This window comes from Amphiura filiformis, chromosome 15 (genome assembly GCF_039555335.1).
Source record: "Amphiura filiformis chromosome 15, Afil_fr2py, whole genome shotgun sequence".
Lineage (NCBI taxonomy): Eukaryota > Metazoa > Echinodermata > Ophiuroidea > Amphilepidida > Amphiuridae > Amphiura > Amphiura filiformis.
The window spans coordinates 23,022,957-23,044,876 of record NC_092642.1 but is presented as its reverse complement, the minus strand read 5'-3'; the positions used below and the strand labels follow the sequence as shown (position 1 = coordinate 23,044,876).

The window sequence follows — 21,920 nt, the reverse complement described above, 5'->3', positions numbered from 1 at the left end:
TGTTCATTGATCCAAGCTTTTGCTTGAATTGAGTGTTTTTTGGTGGCGTTTTTTTTTTCGGGTCAAAGTGTCAGTACAAGGGTTAAAATGTATGTGCTTCATGACTCTTCCTATGTCTACAGTGCCCTGACTGCCCTGGAAGTTTACATTCCTGACAAACTCCAATGTTCAACAAGGCAAGACTGGTTCTTAGTACAAAACAAAGCTATTTTAACAGGACAATAAAATTGAAAAAAAAAATTATTAAAAGGGGGATTGGAGGGAAGAATGATCTGATCTTAGCTGTGTTTGTACTCAAATATTGAGATAAAGAAAGCTGATACACAAGAGAAATGATACTGGTTCTATAATAGATCCCAAGGCTTGATGGTGTCATTGCCACCACATGTGCATGATTTTTCTCGGAAAGGGGAAAAGACCCAAAAATTTAATATTATTAGCCTTAAAAAAACCCACAAGAGCTGGAAAAAAATGTGATTGATGGCTTCCTTGACTCATTCCATTTTTCACTTAAATGGCGATAACTGGAAAAAAATTATGGCTCCTGCTACCTAGTGGCATTACATTGTAAATATTCTGTAAGTTGTCAACTGATTTCAGGGGAACTACATTTGTACCATAAAATGCTTGAATGCATTTTTTGAAAACAGCAACATTTTTGTATTTGAATGCAGGGTAATATTAAATGTATCATTTTATTGCGTACCATCATACTATGCTGCCAAAAAAAAAAATACAAGTCGGGTTTTTGGAAAATGAAACCTGATGTGCATCTTGTGCATGATATTTGTGTATGTAGAATTTTGAAGATATAATGTGGATGGTTGATTTAAAAAAGTTTTATGATGTGCAGCTTCGAGGTAAGATTTTAAGTTGAGGTAAAGAAAAGGTCAATTTTGTCACTGTGTGTTTGGCCATAGACACTGAATACTGAGTCTATGGTTTGGCAAAGTTTATGTAGTGCCTTTCACATACAATGTATGGTACCGGTAATAAAATCTAAAAACTCCCAAGAGATAATCATGAGCATTAGTCATAAATTTGAGTAATCGTTGCATTGCCTATTTTGGATTGATGGTATGAGAAAATAAAAATGTTGTCATGTGCTATAAATTATAAATTTATACAAATTAAAAATTGAAATGTAAAAATGATTAACAGTAAAACACAGATTTTAAATTGTTTGCATTGCATACACAGTTTAAGAGCGTGTTTCTACAGGCGCACCGCTAAGTTACCGCTAAATGGATAACGCTATCTTACCGTTATCTTACCGTTTAACCTGCTGTTTCCACAGACAGGTTTTTGCCGTTGGCGTGTTCATACCGTTTAATCTGAATGACAAAATTACGGTAGTATGGCCAGAATCTTGCATCGTAGGCCTAGAATTAATGCTAGAATGGATTGTTTAATGGTTGATTATTGCTAAATAACATTTTTTTTGTTATATTTTGCAAATCAACAGAAAAGTTTTACATTTTACACAGTTTTCACTATTTTGTAGCATTTACAAATTTCCGTGAGAAAACCCCGAATTCCGTGAGTTTTTCTGTTTTTCCGTATCACGGAGAAATTGTGGCTTTACATAATAGTTTGGACTTGTTATGTTGCCCAGGCTGTTATTAACGTTTTTGTCATGTCGTCTGTCCAATTAACATGTTGATTAACAGCCATTTTGTTTGATTTTGCTAAATAATCGGCAAGTTACCGCTTCGGTCTGTTTCCACAGAAAAGCTACCCGCTTCATCAACGGCAAAAACCTACTCCAACGAGGTTTCCGTATGGCGATGAAAAAAGCGTTACAAAAAGGCGTTGGAGGCTGTTTCCACAGGAGTGATTAGCGGTTCCATACCGTTTCCAAAACGGTATTTGGCTCTGTAGAAACACGCTCTAAGTGCTCAGTTATCTTGTTGCACTGAAGTTTATTATGATTTGTTAAAAGTACATTTTTAAAGTGAAGCATTTTTCTGAAAAAAGATCTAAAAAAGTACAGTTGCATTATAAATGACAATATAAATTATTAGTACTGGTATGTAGATTAAAGGTACCGTACACAGGCTAACTTGTATTGTATAAATTTGTAATGAGATTCATTATCCTAAAAATAAAAGATGAGATAAAATCAGTTTAACAAATTCCAAAGGAAGTGATCTGCTGACATCTTTCTCATGTATAATTGGTGCTATGGGACTTTCTTATCTCAAGGTGATTTTATGGGGAAAAGTCATGCACTGTTTAATCACTTGATAACAAGTATATTCTAGTGGACTCTAATATAATTGGGGGAAAATTGGCCATTGGCAACTCCTGAAAGCCTTTACATAGGAAACCCAGCCTAGATGTTGTTGTCCTTGCGCAGATCATCTCAGCGCATGTTAGACCAGTCAAATGCAGCCATCATAATTGTGCAGCATCAACATTATCAGCTTTTGGGACTTGAAAAAGTGAATTGAATTTAAAAGAACATGCTACTGTGTCAAGTCAAAGGTTATTGAGATCAAGTTCTCACATGGGCAGTTCTGCTATCCTGTGTTGTTCTACAATTTTAGAGCAAACTTTCGCAGTGACTTGTAATACTATATTTTTCAATTTTGCACATTTTTTTTGTCACCACAGGCAGGTCAAATGTTGTCCGGTGTACCATTTCAAATTCAGAGCGGCCAGTCCATCCTGAAAGCTGCACATAATGTTCAACCCATTCAAGTACCAGGCACAAAGTTTCCATATGTCCGACTTGTCACTGTCACCACCAGTACCACAACAACAACACAAGGTATGTATATCTAGACCACTTTCTTCAACATCAAAGGACACAGCCAATCGTGATAAATTTGCATTTTTTTCTGTTCTAATGGTGCTGACCATTAAAGTGTTTTCAGTACCGTATTAGGTACATGTACCGGTACTTCAGCTCTCGGTAGTAGTGCAAGTGTTCTGTTGTCTGAACATTGCTGAATTAAATGACACTGATCTAATATATAGTGTTCAGTGGCGTACCGTGGCCGCCCCTTCCCCGGGGGGGCTGAAGAAAATCCAATTTTGCCGCCCCTTCCTCAACAGCCCGAAAAGGTTGCCCCAATTTTTTTACGGTCGTTTGAAAAAGTGAAGAGAGAAAAAAAAAGGGATTTATAGGTGCTACCACCCCAAAAGCAACACATTTTGATGTATAGTACAATTTTTTCACATTTTCCGCCCTTTTTTCTTTGCTAATTCTTTTTGTCGCCTTCTTTCGCTGCCCTCTTTTTGCTGCCCTTTTTCTTTCCGCCGCCCTTCGATTTGGTCGCCCCTGCTTTGACTGGGGGGTGCTAGCGCCTTCAAAGCCCCCCAAAATATGTGCATGGTGTTAATTATGTTTTTGAACAATTTGCTGTTTAATCCTTAATTTGTTCTTGTAATGTAGTTAGCACCAATGTAGGACTTAAATGTAGTATACAGAGTATACCCTTTGCAAGAGTATTGGTCAAAAATTTCTAAATTGCAGAAACCTTATTTTTGTTTAATTTTAAACATTGCTTTTAACTTTGAAAATGTCCTTTCTATTCTTTACTAAATAATCAGAACTTCCCCTTGAACTGCGCCTACATGTAGGCAGTAATAACGTTTGGGTGATACGTTATACATAGCCGCTTTTAATGATCACAAATGTTTGCCAAACGTTCACAACATTTGCGAAAAATGTTTGACACACATTTGTGATCAGTAATTGCAGGGCCTATATTTCGGCAAGGATCAAAGAATCGATTCTCATAAGATTCGGTTACGAGAATCAACTTCTCATTGTAGTGCAGTGACTATGATGGATTCTCGCAAACCAAAACAAAATCTAGGCCCTGAATTGTTTGCCAAACATTTGGCGAAAACGGCTGGGTAAAATCTCAAATTTTGCAAAAAAAAAGATGCCAAACATACACCCTTTGAATATAGTCTACAAGAAAATTAATAAATAATGAAAATGACACAAGGTACAAATTTTTGCATATTCGCCAAACTGGATATATCGGATTGAAGCTCAAAATTTTCTTCAAACCTTCGAAAAATCATTTTTTATAACCCTGGCTCAACTTGGTTTAAACTAATAATGTAATTCAAGTATGATAGAATTGTACATTTTAGTATCAGTAATATCCTGTTTGTATACCCTCTGGTCTTATCTGGTTTCCTCTCACTCTATTTCCTACTACCAAAGAATTGGGAATTAATGATCAACTTACTGTTAACTATAGAATGGACTGACTGTCTATTACAAAAGAAAGAGATATTACAATAATTTTTGCCTTTTTTTCTAAATTGCAAGTTGGGATACTTTAGAAAAATTGTTTGCTTTGTGACGAAGCTGGATTAAAATATCTCAGATATGTCACCTTTTAGCCTGAATTCATTTTTTTTTGGTCCAAATTCTTGTGTTTTTATTTTCGGCCCGTTTTTGGGCTTTTTAGCCTCCATTCACGTGGGTTTTTTTTCAAGATTTTCCTCAATAGTTTCAGGTTTTTTTGCCCCATGTATAACATTTTGGTAAATCAGCCATATTGGCTTGTCACTCATAGTGTTTGTCGAGCATTTTTCTAGCATTTTTTTTTAAAAGCTGGAGCATTATAAAGGTTTGTGCACATTTTTGGCGTTATAATATTTTGCAACAAACCTTTGACGAGAGCGTATTTTAACCCTAACCCTACCCGTGGTTTTTGTGCTATCGGAAGGGAAAGAAGGAACGAAAAAGGAGAGAAGATGAGGAAGAAAGTCACTTGGCACCCCCGGGATTCGAACCTCGGACCCCTCGCATGCCACGCAGAAGATCCCCAGCATGTAGCTACACAGGTGACGTTGGCCCCGCCAACGATTCCCTGGGTATATATGACTTGGTCTGATTGCGTCATCAAGTCCCGTGGAATCCATGCACACAGAGCGGTTTTAATAGTGAGCTTTAGTGAGTCCTAGTTGGGTTAGGGTTAAGGAGGCATATAGGAAAAACATGCATATAGCTTAACCCTAACCCTACCCGTGGTTTTTGTGCTATCGGAAGGGAAAGAAGGAACGAAAAAGGAGAGAAGATGAGGAAGAAAGTCACTTGGCACCCCGGATTGAACCTCGGACCCCTCGCATGCCACGCAGAAGATCCCCAGCATGTAGCTACACAGGTGACGTTGGCCCGCCAATGATTCCCTGGGTATATATGACTTGGTCTGATTGCGTCATCAAGTCCCGTGGAATCCATGCACGCAGAGCGGTTTTAATAGTGAGCTTTAGTGAGTCCTAGTTGGGTTAGGGTTAAGCGAACATTGCGTATTTACTGTGTTGAAATCAGGCATGGGATTTTCCAGTGGAAACACTGGAACCAGTCTTTTTTGATGTCAAAATTCCCGAAGTTTTATTTATTTTCAGCCCATTTTCAGGTGTTTTTGTCCAATTTTGCGCGCTTTTCCAGACTTTTTCATAAATGCGTAACTAGTCCCATGCCTGTGAAATGCACTTGTCTCTGATTGGATGCTGAGGCGATATGTTGTTGCTGAGAGGAAATTTATGAATAAACTTTGCACCGTACCGCAGCATACACGTTGTTAGCTCTGACTTTGCAACATCACGGTAGTACGTGCTCGTCAAAGGTTTATTGCAAAATATTATAACACTTACTCTTTGGTCCTACCTCATTGGATATAATACACAGTTTTCTTGTTTCCACTTAACAGAAAATGAAAGTGTACAGTTATTAAAGTGAAACGTTCTAGGAATCATCTCATCAGTTGGCTGAAAATATCTATAATAATTAGATTTTGGCTAGCAATTCTAAGTTAAAAGGCAACACTAATGATTATTTATGAGGTTGCCATTCCACTAAGGTATGAATAATATTGAAATACAATGAAATTGAAAATCTAAATTTAAAAAAAAAATCCTTTTTCTGACAAGCAAGGAAATTGCATATGCATTATTTCACTTTGATTGACAAAACCCAAGTGAATTTTTCTCACTACAATATATATTTCTATTCAACAAAGGACATTTCACAGTTTGCATTGAAGTTTCTTGGTTCATCTGGTTTCAGCAATGATGTTTTTTGCCAGAAAATGTTTCTGGTGAGAATCAAGTCGCATATCTGCCCATCCACCACAAACTGGTCGTAAAGTCGGCATTTTCCATTGTGAGATAAATCAAAAACAGTATATGGATTTAAAATATATTAGGAATTTGACCTTGGATGAACCATATCTTCACTTTCCGATGTCCGATTAAGCTGGTTGAGGTGTCATTTTAAAGCTGAAAGTGAATTCTTTCAAAATCTGCAATAAACAGAAAATGACCTAGAGCCGACTTTGTGGTGGATGGTCACATATTAAGTTTCGAACTTGCTCAGTGTCTTGATACGTGAGTGGGCCAATAGTAGGGACAGTGGCAATCCAGATTGTTGGTGAATTGTTGCGTACCGCCTGGATTCAGCATCTAAACTGTTAACCTTGGTTGGTAAATCCAACCTCAAGAAAATAAATTCTCTTGTCCAAAAAATGTAGTTCATGTACATGTAGCTTGAAATAAACATCGGAAAAGCATGCACATTTTAGCTTGCTACTGACATAACAAAGTGTAAAGTTATTCAATCACCAAAATAATTTTCATTAATTTTTATATTTTCAGCTAAGCCCATAGCACCAGCACCCACAACAATGAGCAGGAGCATAGTGACATCAGCATTAGCAGGTGTACAAACTACAGCACAGGCACAACCACTTAAAATAGCAATACCTCCGGTATGTACATACATGTCACTTTTATGTTTGTAGCCCTGGGCATGGGGGGGGGGGGTAAACTATGGCAAACCAAGACCACTGTTTTCAAACAGTACTTCCTTTCGCATAGTGATTTGGTGTAATTCCTCCTGAAAGCACATATAAAGCAGAGGATGTATTCAGCTCAACCAATAAGATTGTAGTGTAGCATACAATGGAAATGGTGGGGGAGGGGTAGAGATTGAAAATCATCAGTTTTATTTTTCTCTACTCAACTGCAACTTGCTGTAACCATTGTTCTCTCTTTGACAGGTGAGTCGATCAGGCAGCACTGTAACTACCAGCCAACCAAGACTCATCATGCCAGCCAACCTGGCCAACTCTCAGCTGAAGATTGTCACTGCCGGCTCTGGAGGACAGAAATTTGCTAATTTTCCACCGGGCACCACCCTGCTGACTACACCCGGTGGAAATATGATTCCAGTGACAGTGTTACCACAATCTTATATGGGACAGGTATGATGACCAGCCCAACAAACCAAAAAACACACCTTGTGTCACCTTGAGTTTGGTAGTGACGCCCAAAGCGTGTTAAAACAAAATGCCCATTTACGCATCCTAGCGCCACAAGTGTGTTAACAAAACGCCTCTGTATGTGTAAACATGTTGCAGAATTAGGATAACACAAATGTTTCATTACCAGGACCAGTAAACAGCTATGTTACTTCCAAACTCAGGGTGACACAATATATGTAATTACCATTTTTCCCCAAAACTCCAAAATTTCAAAATCGGTTAAAAAACATAAGTAGACTATAATCTGAGACAGAATTAAAAAGACTAATTGGCATCTGATGTCACTTTCAATCAAACTCCCTACATCATCGGAAAACGGGAATCGCACAAAACGCCAAAAAAATCAGGGCAGCTTTACAAGGCAAAAAACACAACTTTTCTAGGCATTGTTGATATGGTGCCCTCAGGAAAGAAAGTTTCCTATTGCAAAGACCTAAGTTTTGAGACATTTTGTATGTTTGAAGGTGCAAAATTAAGTGTAAGGCACGCTGTTTTACCACCACATTCAGAAACTCAACTATCAGTTGAGAGTTTGATAGACAGGAGACATCAGACGCGGCAGCGGCATGACTCTGAAAGCCCATGTTGCTGCTCTGCACCACTTCAAAATCATATTTTGTTTTCATACGTCAGAGCGCCACCGCTCCGAGTTGACTTGAAATCAACTCCTAGCGATGCTGCCGCTTGGTCAAAGTGGTGGAGTGATCGATATATCGGCTTGCCGCTGGCCACCGCTAGCGTTTCTGGTGTGACTGCGCAGTGAAGCAAAATCATTGTCTGAACAGCAAGCGGCAGGAAAGTTTGAAACCAGCATTAGCCGTCGATAGCTTTCCCTGAAGTCATTGGATCTAAAGTTACAAAATGACTGATGAGACATCACTTGTTACTGTGTCTTTTTGTAATTGTACAGGTGCCTCAGCAGACCCAAGCTCGTGTAGCAACCAACCAGCCGAATTTTGTGCCAATAGCCAGCCAGAACCCTGCCCCTGTAGTAGCTCAAGCGCAGCCTCCACCAGCAGCTCCAAGACATGCAGTCAATGGGTGAGTTATTTGTGTAGTTGGCTTGTTCATAAGCTTTTTTTCAAAAGCAGAGATGCCAGTTTTCAGGAAATTTTCTGATTTCAGGAAATTTTCTGATTTCAGGAAAGTGTGTTTAGATTATCCTGTACAACAAAGGTATAGGCAAAGGTACATTTTCTTGAAAAGTCAAATCTTAATTTTCGAAATCTATGTCTTGAGTTTGCAAGTTCATTTAGTTTTTGTGTGTTGAATAGCCATTAGTTGAACTTTAATCAAAAAGTTCCAAAATGTTGAGGTGACAAAATGTCAAGCTCACATAAAACGGTTCTTTTACCCCATTACATAAATTGAAAGCTAGTGTTTTACAAGGTACAGTTTCCTCTTATGATATCTTCCATATTCCATAAAACCAAAGGGTGCTTAACAAAGTAAATCTTCAGTGAACAAACTACTTATTAATAAATTGTCCTTTGCCAACCATTGCTGGTTAGTGCGCCATCTGTTGACAAATAAAAACTAATTTCATGTGTGACCACCATGGTGTGACAAAACAAACCATCAAGGCTCATGCTTTTTAGATTAAATCATATCTTAGTTTCAATCTACTTCAGGATATAAAAATTAGCTGCTAAAGTTGAAATTGCTAGGCAGGGCATATAATAGATAGAGTAACTTGAATAAATTTAGTCAAAGAATCTCTTTCTTGTTCTTCATTTTGAAAAATATTTTGAAGGTCATCAACAAATGACTAGATGGCAGATTGACTTTACTTGTCTCATTGAAAGTTAGAATTCCCTAACCATTTTGTATGTTTGTCTTGTAGGAGAGGACCTCCACCAGACCAGCCAGGAAGCAGGCCCAGGAAACCATGTAACTGTACTAAATCAATGTGTCTCAAATTGTAAGTTGATGTACTTAGTGACTGTGATTGATTTTCTAAACCAATTACATGACTTGACTTGAAATAGTCTTATCTCAGAATAGCCCTATGCATAAACCTATGGTTATCTTACTGTATTTGATTGCCATACATGTGACCAAAATAATGATCCTCAAAATGGAATGATTAAGTGTGGTTTTACTAAGGTGTGTGACCAGTGTTCGAAATAAGCACTTATCCTCTTGTCCTCTTGTCCAAAAATCACTGGGGACAACCATATTGAGCTAGGTACTTATCCCCTGGACAACCACTATATTTTACCTCCAAAAGTATGACACATTTTGGGGACAACCAAAATGTATTGAGGACAAGCAGAATTTATGCTTTAGTTATCCTCTGGATAACCTCCATATTTTCCTTATTTCGGACACTGTGTGTGACTACTGTGCGCATGTAGCACTTCCTGTTAATTATCGGCACAGCGCATTGCAAGCAAAAGGCACTCACATAGAAGAATCATTTGCCAACCGATGGTGCGACAGGAAAACATGGTGGGGTTTCACATCTAAAGTGTTTTTATACAAAACTTCATCGTAGAACTTTCCCCACCGCGTACACATGGCTTACATTGGGTAGGACGTAGACATGAACGCGTGTTAGCGCAAAATGCGATCGGTCAGTTCTAAAAATGTTGCAACTGCGCTGTACGCTCTTGTATTGCTACCCGCAAAGTTGCCGGCGTACGGAGAGTTCCACTATGAACACAAAATTAACAGTTTTCCTTTAGATACTAGCAGGTTGTGACCGACGCAATAATTGCCATTTTTGACCTCACCATTGGATTAACACATCATGAAATCATCACAAACAATCTAAATGTGTTACGTCGTGTCAAAGCAAAATTATGTTATTGTAAAACTGTTGAAGTGCAACAAAGTACCTCACTCTAAGTATGTTGTTTATCAATTTGTAACTGCTAACTGTCTATTTAGCCTGGTACATCTCGTGTCCTATACCGCCTGGTACATCTCGTGTCCTATACCGCCTGGATTCTGGGGTTAATCCCCCAATGTGGTGCCCACTAAATTTTAGTTTTAGTGTTTTAAGTAGTAGAAACAAGAAATAATTGCATTCTTTATTCACACAGATATTGTGACTGTTTTGCAAATGGCGAGTTTTGTAACAACTGTAACTGCAACAATTGTCAGAACAATCTAACCCACGAGGACGAGAGAGCCAAAGCGATCAAGGCATGCTTGGACCGCAACCCGACGGCCTTCCATCCCAAGATTGGCAAAGGTCGCGATGGTCAGACGGACAGGAGGCATAATAAAGGGTGTAACTGCAAACGATCAGGGTGTCTGAAAAACTATTGTGAATGTTATGAGGTGAGGAAATCATGGAGGACTTGTATTCAATCAGCAATTGGGAGTTTTGGCTATTCTTTAAGCTCCCTCTGAACACTGGAGAGAAAGTTTGCTGTTGCGGGGAAAGGAAAAGTTAACAGAATCTGAAACGACAGCCAAATGCTTTCATTCCAACATTGTTCAGTTTGATATTTGCTTAATTTTTGCTCAAGAAAATGTTGATCCATTGTATTGTCAAAACAGAAAGAATGAACAAGACTGATTTCCCTGTACACTCCAATACAAAGATTCACTTCAATTGCAGGGAATAAGAGTGATAGATGGCACGATATTCATCAAACCCTATACTACTTACAGAATAATTATAGTTCAATATTTGATTGAGTGTCCACTGTGACAACAATATATTGAGATGAATCACAAAGCCCGAGCTGAAGTTAATCATTTCAGTGGAAAGTCACAGTGAAGAACCGAAAGTGGCAGCGGACAACAACACAAACCAGTAACAGAAAAATGTACACAAAAAAGGTCACTTCAACTACACACATATATTATACATACTCATTACATTAAGGGGCTTTTGACCTTTTACAGGTTTAACAGGACACTTGGTTACTTTGAGAGTTAATTTTACCATGCAAGACCAAGTCATATGACGACGTACTCAAAACGTTTCTACCGGAAAGTTAACGCTGACTTTTATCTCAATTTTACTACTTTGCATGTAGATTTTTTGTTTAAAAAGTACAGAGACATTTAAAATAGAATATAATGAATTAGAATCTTAGGTTTGATAAAAAAATACTGGATGACAGAGGGCGTAAATAGTCGTAATCGAATTCAACAGAGTCGTCCCGGGGAATTCGTTCGGGCGCATAGTGTAAACACCCACTAAAAACCACAAACACAAATTAATTTATGCTAATCCTCTGTCTTAATCGAATTCAATGTCGAATTTGAATTCGACTTTTCTCTAGTCTAAACGGGGTCTTAATCTCCCACATGGACAAATTCATCTCTTACTGTTCTCTCGAGTGAAAAAACACAACATCTTGGTTGTAACTTGTGCATTTTCTGTGATTTCAAAGATTTTCTGGTGCCAGTCGGGAAGACTCTGTGCCGGATATCCCGGACCGGCGTGGCTAGAACACTGGTTCTCATTCTTAACTTGCTCGGTTCTCTTAAGCAGCAGATTGTATACAATACATGTACATGTACGCGGTCTCTCTAGAAAATTGTACTTGATTTGACAAGAATATTTTGTCAAATAAAATGTGTATAATTGTCATTTCCATTTCCCCCCATTTATTTATTAGGCCAAAATTCTGTGCACAGCATCATGCAAGTGTGTTGGGTGCAAAAACTTTGAAGAGAGTCCGGAGCGCAAGACGCTTATGCACCTTGCTGATGCAGCTGAGGTCAGAGTTCAACAGCAGACAGCGGTTCAGACCAAACTGTCATCACAGATACAGGAATTCCCTGTTAGAGCACAGGAGGTCACTGATTCAGGAGAAAGGTAAGTCAATGCAATCAGTCTACTAATTTACATATGAATAGTTAAGATTCAAAAGGCGATAAACACCATTTTCAAATTTTTTGAGTTAAGGTCACTAACATAATAATAGACATGGTTTTTAGAATTTTGGAGAAAAGTGAAATATATTTCAAGTGAATGTAAATTAATAGCGTAATAAAAGAGATGAATAAAAAGTCCAGGAGAAAGATATATCATGTGATAAAAGTCATGCCAAAGAAACTCATGAATATTAATGAAAAATTACACATGTTATGCAGCTTACAGCAGATAGCCATCTTATTTTTGTTACACCAATATGAAACATGGGTGATGATACGGATCTCATTTGAATATGCATGAGTTGAGATGTTTTTACAACCATTCTAGGCCTGAGGGCAAACATATGTCATATCAATTATCATATGAACACCAAGATAATGCTAAGCTTGTGCTTTCCCGGCACATCAAGTTGAAGTGTATATGTTTGCTAATGGTTCAATAGTTAGTGCTTAAATTTTGTTTTCAGTTGTAAATTTTAATGAACAGCTATTGCCCTGCCACTTTTTGATCACATCTTTGTTTAAAGCGGACACTTTACATATCGAAGCACAAATTTGATCATTTAAAGGACGGGGTTTTTTTAGTGAACTTTTGTTGCAGAAACATATTGTGAAATTTTTATGAAAAACAAACCACTCATTTTTAATTTGTGAGCGTGTTTGCAAAATGGGTGTTTGCATCAGGGTTAACATGTAAGTTGACGGAGAGAGAGGTCATTGAGGGTACTATTACGGTTACCTCAGTTTTTATTTAGTTTTAAGCTTTAATCATCTTGATTTTCATAAAATGTGCACAATATGTGCTTCAAACATGGGGTATATCATACAATCAAGGATAATGCTAACTTGTACCATGGGCCCCTTGTTTGAAAACCTAACACTACCTGTCCTACACGTCAGTGCTTAAGAAGCATGATCAAACGGTATTCAAGCGCTAGTCTGAAGGTTCACTAGACAAAAAATATGGTTCACTGATCCAAAAATCGGTTCACTTGTCCAAAACATAAAAAGGGTTGCTACAGTCTGTCCACATAGAAGTACAAACCAAATCTGTGGCATCGGGGGTCGATGCTTTGCGTCACACGCGAACGCGACGCGTAAAGAGCGTGATGCGCTCGGCAAGTACAAATCGTGCAGCAATTGACGCGCCAAAGAAGCATTGCACTGAAATAGTTATTCTCATACCTCCAGTTTCCGAGGTCTATTTATTTTGTACTTTTATGTGGACAGACTATAGTCCAAAAATTAAGGTAGGGTTCGCTTTAGGGTTAGAGTACTAACAAACCTTTAGTTATAGTGCACCTTGGAGCCGGTTGTAGGTTGATCAAACTATTAATAGTTGGAAGTTGGAAAATGAAACCTATATCAGTTAAATTATTTTTCTGCCTTTCCAGGTTACCATTCTCCTTCATCACAAACGAGGTAGCCGAGGCAACATGTCAGTGCATGCTAGCCCAGGCGGAGGAGGTGGAACGTACCAGCGGCTCCAACATGGTGGCAGAGCGGATGATCCTTGAGGAATTTGGGCGATGTTTACTTCAGGTTATACAGTCAGCAGGAAGGACAAGAGGGTCTATTGTCAAATGATCTTAACATAGGTGTACATAGAAATATATTATAACTATTGAAACCATGTCCCTTTTTTAATGATGTATATCCATAGATCAAGTATTGGAAAAGAACATTCAGTTTTGTTGCATGCTTTGTTGGTTTACTTTTCTGTTTTTCACATGTGGTGTCAAACCCCTGTAATAAGACCTTTGTATGCTGTAAAAGTGGACATGTTCATGAGAAAACATATTGTCACACTCATAGCAGCTTCTTTGAAATCTCTAAATGGACAAAGTATGTGTGACATGATCATGAGGAATGAGTCTTATTCTTTGGTAGTGACGTCGATGCTTTTCTTCAGTTGTGCTTCAAGCGTGTCGACAAACCACCCTTGGTATGCATGCGTGTAGGGCACGCGCTACATGATTAACATTATGCGTACAATTTGATACTGCGACCAGCAAATTATGCACCTATGTCACTACCTAACTTCAGTATTCATTCGCACATTAAAATTACTGAAGCATGGTCCAAGCGTCCAAACCCCAGTAAAAATGTAAAACATGAGAGTGAATCACCTGTTTTATCAATAACTCAACATTAGCAACATTCAACTTATTCTTGATTGTGTAACATAATATTCCTTTGTGTTTAGCCCTAGATGTAAGGGTGCACAAAAATGTTGAATTGTTCTAAATAGCAAACTTTAAGGGGGTACTACACCCCTCGATAAATTTGTGTCTATTTTTGCATTTTTCTCAAAAACTAATAACACATTGGTAACAAAAGTTATGTGTATTATAGGGGCAAGGAATCCAATTACTACACTGGAATTTCAGTGACCCAAGACAAGCGGTTCGTTATTTATGATAAGAAATAAGGTACCGCTAGGATGTACCTCATTTCCTATCATATATGCTGAACCGCTTGTCTTGAGTTACTGAAATTTCAGTGTAGTAATTGGACCCCTTGCCCCAATAATATACATAACTTTTGTTACCAGTGTGTTATTATTTTTTGAGAAAAATGCAAAAATAGTCACAAATTTACCACAGGGGTGTAGTACCCCCTTAAATAAATATGAGGGACAATTTCCTCATTGACAGCACCCATGCCATTGCATTATGCTCTGCATGGTATATGTTCTAGTATACTACTAGGTATATTTTCAAAAACCATTTTGCATTGATATTTATTTTTTCAGTTGTGTTTATGGTGTTGGCCAAAGTACTGGTAACTTATACATCACAATGAGTATACCTATCAACACATCAGTCCACACAAGGTCAATGCACAGGACGTTAGCTACCGAGGGGTAGTAGGTTATTGTTTTTCAGTGTTTCAGAGGACTTTGTTGTTCAGTTCAGTTTGTCAACAAGCACTAGATCTTCCTAGGTTACTAGATTGTCATTGGTCCGTTGTTTAGTTGGATTTCTCAAAAGTAATGCTAGACAAACACACATACACACTTTCATACTTGTCCCTACTATCAAACATATAGGGTTGGAATAAACACTCCAATCAAGGACTCAACTTTTGCACTCTGGTTGGAGACATCGTCAAACCATAGATCTTTTATAGTATAGCCTATAATGTAACATGTTTTCCTCACACTGTTACGTGTATAAAAAATGAGGATAGCTCTCCCTTTGCAGGTATGTTCTTGTGTGGAGAAAATCTGATGTATGTCATTTTTTGGCACCATAAACATACGCTCACCATTACTCTTACGCACATACTCCACACACACTCGCTTTTATAAGGATTTTTGTGCTTTATATACAAATGCTGCCATTCTGTTGATACATTTTCAAGATATTCAAATCTGCTTTTTCTTGATTATTTCCATCTTCTATAGTTACAGTGTTTTCTCGTTATGCAAAAGCTTCAAATATTTTGGTAATATAAACAAAAAGAATAATTTGACTTCACACTTTAAACCAGAACCTTAACTGTGCTATTTCCTAACCATAACCCAATTCTGAGGACTTCTATATTTTATTGTAAGAAGGTGTTATTAACATGGGTAAAAAAGTTGTTAGAATAATAGTTGTTCCCTACTCTAATATAAATAAAACAGTGCTTAATGTTCTTTTCTTCTTATTTTTTCTCTCTCTCTCTCTCTCTCTCTTTATTTTCTTTCTCGCTTTTCTTTCTTTCTCTTTAGAATTCTAGTATGCCACACCTCTCATACACTACAATGGCCTCATCCCAATGCCATAGTCCAATAACCTCATTAAACAATCATAGAGCTAAATATGATCTCAAGTTGCAGAGTATGAGTTTGTGTACCCACATTTTCAATGTTCATTCAGTGAATGTGCAACTGGATTGGGGTTAAAGAAATGTGCCCTGATAGTTGACCATGTTGTGGATCCTAGTGATACTCGTAAAATAAAACACAGCATGTGGATTGGCATACCTTATTAAAAACACCCCTTTCTCTTTCTTTCATCTTATTTTCTTCCTTCTCTTTCATTCTTCTTTTCATCTTAACCTTTTCTTTATTTGTATTTATACAAAGAAATGAATGAAGGCCTTCACCTTCAAAACTTTTGGACCTTAATTAAGCACTTCCAACAATCTGTGACTTTGACATGCTGTAAAAGTGGTCATTTTTGTGTTCAATTTTTTGCACTTTAACAATTTTGAATACTTAGCTTCTTTTTGGTTTCATGTTTTTGAATTTTCTACCTACACATAAAAGAGCGCAAAAATTGTTCCGTAAAAATTTCCACTTTTGCAGGATGTTATATTTTTACCAAATATAAAATGCTGCGTAATGCCATAATGCTTGTTCCACAATCCTGCATCTTGAAGAAGAAAAATGTTGTGTTAGATTAGGGGTTTTTTTGTGTGTGTAAAAAACATTGTTATTTTATTTATTTAGTATTGCATTTTGATTTTATCATGCTGCAAGTTTAAAAAAAAAGCATGCCAGTTATTGTATTGTGTTAGAGAAATTTATAGTCCAAAAACCTACCACTAATAGCAACAGAATTGTTTTCACTGCTATGCATGTCAGAGATGTCCTTTGATCCGCATTCAAAAACTCTACAAAATATACTTGGTGGAAAGGTAGTTTTTTGCGGGGAAAAGTCGTACGGGGTCAAATTTCAAAATTGCTCCAATCATTTTAAAAAAAGCGATACCAAATCATTCCTCTAGTGATAAGGATTCAGGAAAAGTGTTGTTTGTCCTATATGAGACGTACGGTTCTCGATTTATAAGCCAAAAAGTCAAATGTTGGGCTCCACAGAAGTCAAAAACTAAAAAAAATTCTAATTTTAACCAAAATGGTCTCAAATTGTTTATCTTACAAACAATTCATTTAAATTGAAGAATATTTGCGCTGTTTAGGATGTTTAATTACATCTAGGTAACATCGAAAAAATAGGTTGTGGCCAATAGAGTTCAATAGTCATTGACCTCTTTTACCCTGCTACGTAAGAAACAAAACATCCAAGATACGGCAAACTATTTTTAAATTGGCGTGTTTTTCAAGGACAAACAAATAGAGACCATTTGTAAGGAAATTAGACCATTTTGTGGAAGTTGACCCACATAGAGCCCAAAATATGACCTTTGAGCTTTAGCTTATAACTTGAGAACAGTACTTTTTCTGAATCTTTATGATGAGAATGGTTTTTTTTTGGTTTTTTAAAAGATTGAGCAATTAAAATTTGACCCCTTGTATGACCTTTTCCCACCAAAAACTACCTTTTCACTAAGTATATTTTAGTATACTTATTCATATGATGTTCAGGGACATCTCTAAAATGCATAACAGTGAAAAAAATTCTGTTGCAGTTAAGTTGCAGGTGACATCACTAATTTGTTTAGATGGACTGGACTATTAGGGTATTTGGGGATTTTGTAAGGTTTGGAGTTTTGTTAGAGATATTGTGAATTTGTGATACCATGAAAAATAAGCCTATTTTTATACCAATGTTTATTTGTATGCCATAATCATAGATTCATTAATCATCCACTCAGTTACTAGTTTATATCCTGCGGAGGTGGCCATGGTAACTGGACTTAATTTTGAATTTAAATGCGTTTTGACACAATATAATGATAATTATCTATTTTTAAACAGCTAGGATAATGTTGACAATCTGATTAGCCTGTCCTTGTGTCTGAGCTGTGTTCTATTACACAATAGAGAACAAAGCGGTTTGACCGGAAATACTAAGTTATGACTCACAGTGCAAGATCTGCTGTCATGGTGTTTGATATTATTATTAACCTGACTGCTTTTGACTGTAAAGTTCCTCACCTTTTGGTAAAATTTAAGGGGGAGAAACTATAAAAAATTTGCATTTTATTCCCAATTGTAATAAAAATTGAATGCAAACAATATGTAAGTCAGATCATGCTTCATGTATCAGTAACCTGTACTTACTAGCAACGCCTATTTGCACATTATTGTAATATAACCCATCACACAAATTTATTAGGATTTGCCAATTTTGTGCACTTGTATCAAACCCGTTGAAAGTTGACATAAATTACATCCAAACATGATTTTATAGTCGATCTGTTTAAGAATGACAATAAAAGTATTGTTTCAAGACCCAGCCATGTATAGAACACAGGAGATATCATTATTTGTATGTGAAATAAATCGGCTTAACGCCACATTGTCTCACTTAAAATAATTTGTTTCCCACATTCTATCAGGCGATATATATTCATGGCTGGACCTCAAAACAAAATTGTATTCTCTAATTACTATTACCACTACCTAGGTTCAGAAAGTTTGAGAAAGAGGAGTGATTTCAATGCTCGTGTTTCACCTGTTACTCATTTGTGACCCACCATGAGTAAATGAGGAATTTTACTTCCTTTAAACTATCCTCCAGTTTGGTAGTAATAATGTCAGTGCTTTTACCCGGTTGCGCCATAAGTGTGCTGAAAAATGGCCCTTGTACGCCTGTGTATACGCTCTGCAGGATTAGGTTTTTAGCACAGTAGATATCTTGCCCTTGCAACATGATATATCACATTTTTGTATCAAATGACACTCCTATTACTTAGTAAAAGTTCCCTTTGTTTTGATTTTGAGCATTTAGACAGTTAAACATGGGTCGATAGTCAAGAAATAAGCATATTTTGCAAGATCTGGATATAGTAAGTACATTTCATCACTATAATTTGGTTCACCCCAAGTTCAGTAGTGAGTGACGTATGCGCGCATTTCGCTCGCCGCAGTATCAAATCGCGCACGTAAAGTTAAACTCGCTTAGTGTACACGCACGCGTACAGGGGCGGCTAGTCCGCACGCTTGTGGCGCAACCGCGAAAAAGTGCTACCGTCACTACCAAACTTGAGTTGAACTAAATTATATCGACCCATCTTGCTCTCGATTGCAAATCAGTACAGGAAATGGGAGTAATGCATTATGGGAAAGAAGTTCAAGATATCTCTGGGTTATTTAGCATACGCTATTCAATAACTGCAACCAGTGAAATATGCACCTGCATCACTACCAAACTGTTGACAAACAGAGTTGACAAATGAGTAGTATTTATTGAATTTATGTAAAGAGGAAACAAATGTTTACTGTCTTTAATTCATATAATGGTAGAAATATAATCACTCAATGTATTGATGCATTGTCCCATTTCACTTGCCATTCCAGCTTGTGAAATGGAACAGTCTGTTGCCTATAATCACTCTGTGAAAAAATATCCCATTTCATGATCCTCCTTTCACATTGTGTTTATTTTACACACACATAGCTCGTTCATATGTTGTTCACTATTTATATAAAATTAAGATGGATTGAGCACAAAATTGGTCAAGCTATGAATTTTTTCCAAATATTTTTAAACTTGTATAAGATCAATAAATGTGTGTATTTTCCAAAAAATCCATCCCAATTTTATCATTATTATGCTTTTAGAACAGCCTACCTGAGTATGCAAATGAGGTTGCTATTGGTGAAATAGTTGGACAACTAGCTTATGTACAAAGGAGGCAAGATTCTGAAAACATAGTGACGTTTAACTCAGTATTCAATCAAACAAAATCAACTTATTCTATAGAATACAAAACGTTTTCCCCTTGGCTAAATTGACTGAATGAACAGCACAATTATCATATTTGTGACCGTACAGCACGAATGAGCCGTAAATGTCCTCAATTGTATTCTGAGTTACAGTGTAAAATGGGCATGAAGGTCATATTCATAGGTATTTCAATTTGGTGCTACGTGTATCTCATTTAATGAGATACACGTAGCCTCAGAATACAATTGAGGACATTTAACATTCATTCGCGTCTGTACGGTCACATTTGTTCCATTTACTGCCCAGGGTCATTTTGGGTGGGCACTAATTTTTTACATTGTTTCATAATTGCAAGTTTAAAAAAATGACCCAAAATATTCATCCATCATCAGTGTGCCAAACCATGATCCAGATTTGCATGGGCAGTTAACTCAGTATTTTGTAAATGGCTTGACATATGTGACGTGTCATGTCAAAAGGAGACACTTTTGGGCAGGTTATCAATTTTGAGGTTTTTACATATCTTAAATATAGGAATATTTTGCTCCACAACGCCGTTGCCCCCAATAAAATCGGACATTCCTAAGCGTAGATATTGAGTTCGTAAGTTATGGTATCATAAAATTGGAAATTGAGATATCGGCCTTTAAAAATATTGTTGACAATGTTGAGAATAGGAATTACCGTGAAAAATGTCTCAAAACATACAAGATGCCGGTTATATTGCGGGCTCGAACTATCACACATATCCTTTATCATTAATAACATCACAAATTCGCAACAAACCCAAATTGTGAAAAAAATCACCCGGGCAGAATTTTGGCTATTTCTCCATTTACGATCCTGCCCAAAAGTGTCTCCTTTTGACATGACACGTCACATATATTCTGACTTGAACCTTGCAATGTATTGGTCATACTTGGCAACTTAGGCCAGATTTGCATGGGCAGTTAACTCAGTATTTTGTAAATGGCTTGACATATATTCTGACTTGAACCTTGCAATGTATTGGTCATACTTGGCAACTTAGGCCAAATTGAGAGCCATCTCGGTAAACACCAAACGTTTTACAGAAAACGTATTATTATTATCGGGTTATATACTTGATATAAAATGTTTTACAATGTTCCAAAAACATGTTTGAAACTAGATTTTCAACATAATGTCATGAAAGAGTTAGCAAAATATTTTACAAAAATGTTTGCCCATAAATATTTTACAATAATATTTTGACAACATTTTTCATATAAAACATTTTAAAAACATTTTCATGACTTTTATATATCCCAACATTTAAATGTTATTAAAACGTGTTTGAATAAAACCAAAAATATGTTTATAAAACGTTTAGGCCAAAATAAAATAATGGTTTGCCTCAAAGCTCACGAGTGATTTAAAAACAAATGCGATTTTTTTTTTTTTTTTTTTTAATTCCCGATTTTTTCATGGTATTTGGAGGAAAAAAATCTGATTTTCGCCGAATTTTTCTGGAAAAACTAAAAAAAAAATTAAAAAATTTGAAATTAAAAAAAAATCTGCATTTCTTTTTTTCCAAATCTCACGATTTTACAAATGCGCGAGCGAGCTTTGAGACAAACCTTTTTTTTTTGGCCTTATAACTATTAAGTCATTTTTTTGAGTTTGCTGGGATGGTTATTAAGAGGAGGTTGATGAACTGTGCAATGCACCATTGGAAATAATGGCCAGATTTTGCTGACTTCATTCAGTCAACTTAAATGAAAAAGCATGTGATGAAATGGGACATCATTCCTGTGACAAATATTTTTTAATACCGGTATATTGCATTTCTGTAAGTCTGTGTTTGATAGACGCTTTAGGCAGTATACAGAGGTTCAACTTGTTTCCTTGCATATACTTGAATAATACAACTATTTATAACTGAATTTCTTCTTTACTCCATGTTACTTTTTGTACTAAATAGTTGTGTTATAGATAAAACAAGTAAACAGATAACAGAACTAAAACGTTTCTCTTTTTATATACTATTACATTACATATACATACATACAAATCTGTATTATCTATTATGTTATAGGTGGTGTATACAGTGGTGTATTTGTATGACAGTTTATCAGCACAAATCATCAGCCGTTGTATATATGAATATTGATTTATTAAAAAGTGGTATGCAGTCCAAAGATAGTTCTGTGTGGTTTTTGTACTTGATTCTGTAGATATCTTAGAAAATACTGTTCCA

At 36.6% G+C, this 21,920-nt stretch overlaps 1 protein-coding gene across 1 annotated transcript in view; it reads left to right on the top strand.

Annotated features, from left to right (window-relative positions):
- Positions 1-19,900, top strand: part of LOC140171401 (protein lin-54 homolog) — a 29,218-nt gene extending 9,318 nt beyond the window's left edge. Inside the window, 8 exon segments of the mRNA XM_072194651.1 lie at positions 2,617-2,773; positions 6,628-6,740; positions 7,032-7,235; positions 8,206-8,336; positions 9,139-9,216; positions 10,343-10,583; positions 11,879-12,078; positions 13,532-19,900. Coding sequence (XP_072050752.1) covers positions 2,617-2,773; positions 6,628-6,740; positions 7,032-7,235; positions 8,206-8,336; positions 9,139-9,216; positions 10,343-10,583; positions 11,879-12,078; positions 13,532-13,724 — 1,317 coding nt within the window. The 3' untranslated portion in view covers positions 13,725-19,900.
- Positions 19,901-21,920: the final 2,020 nt, after the last annotated feature.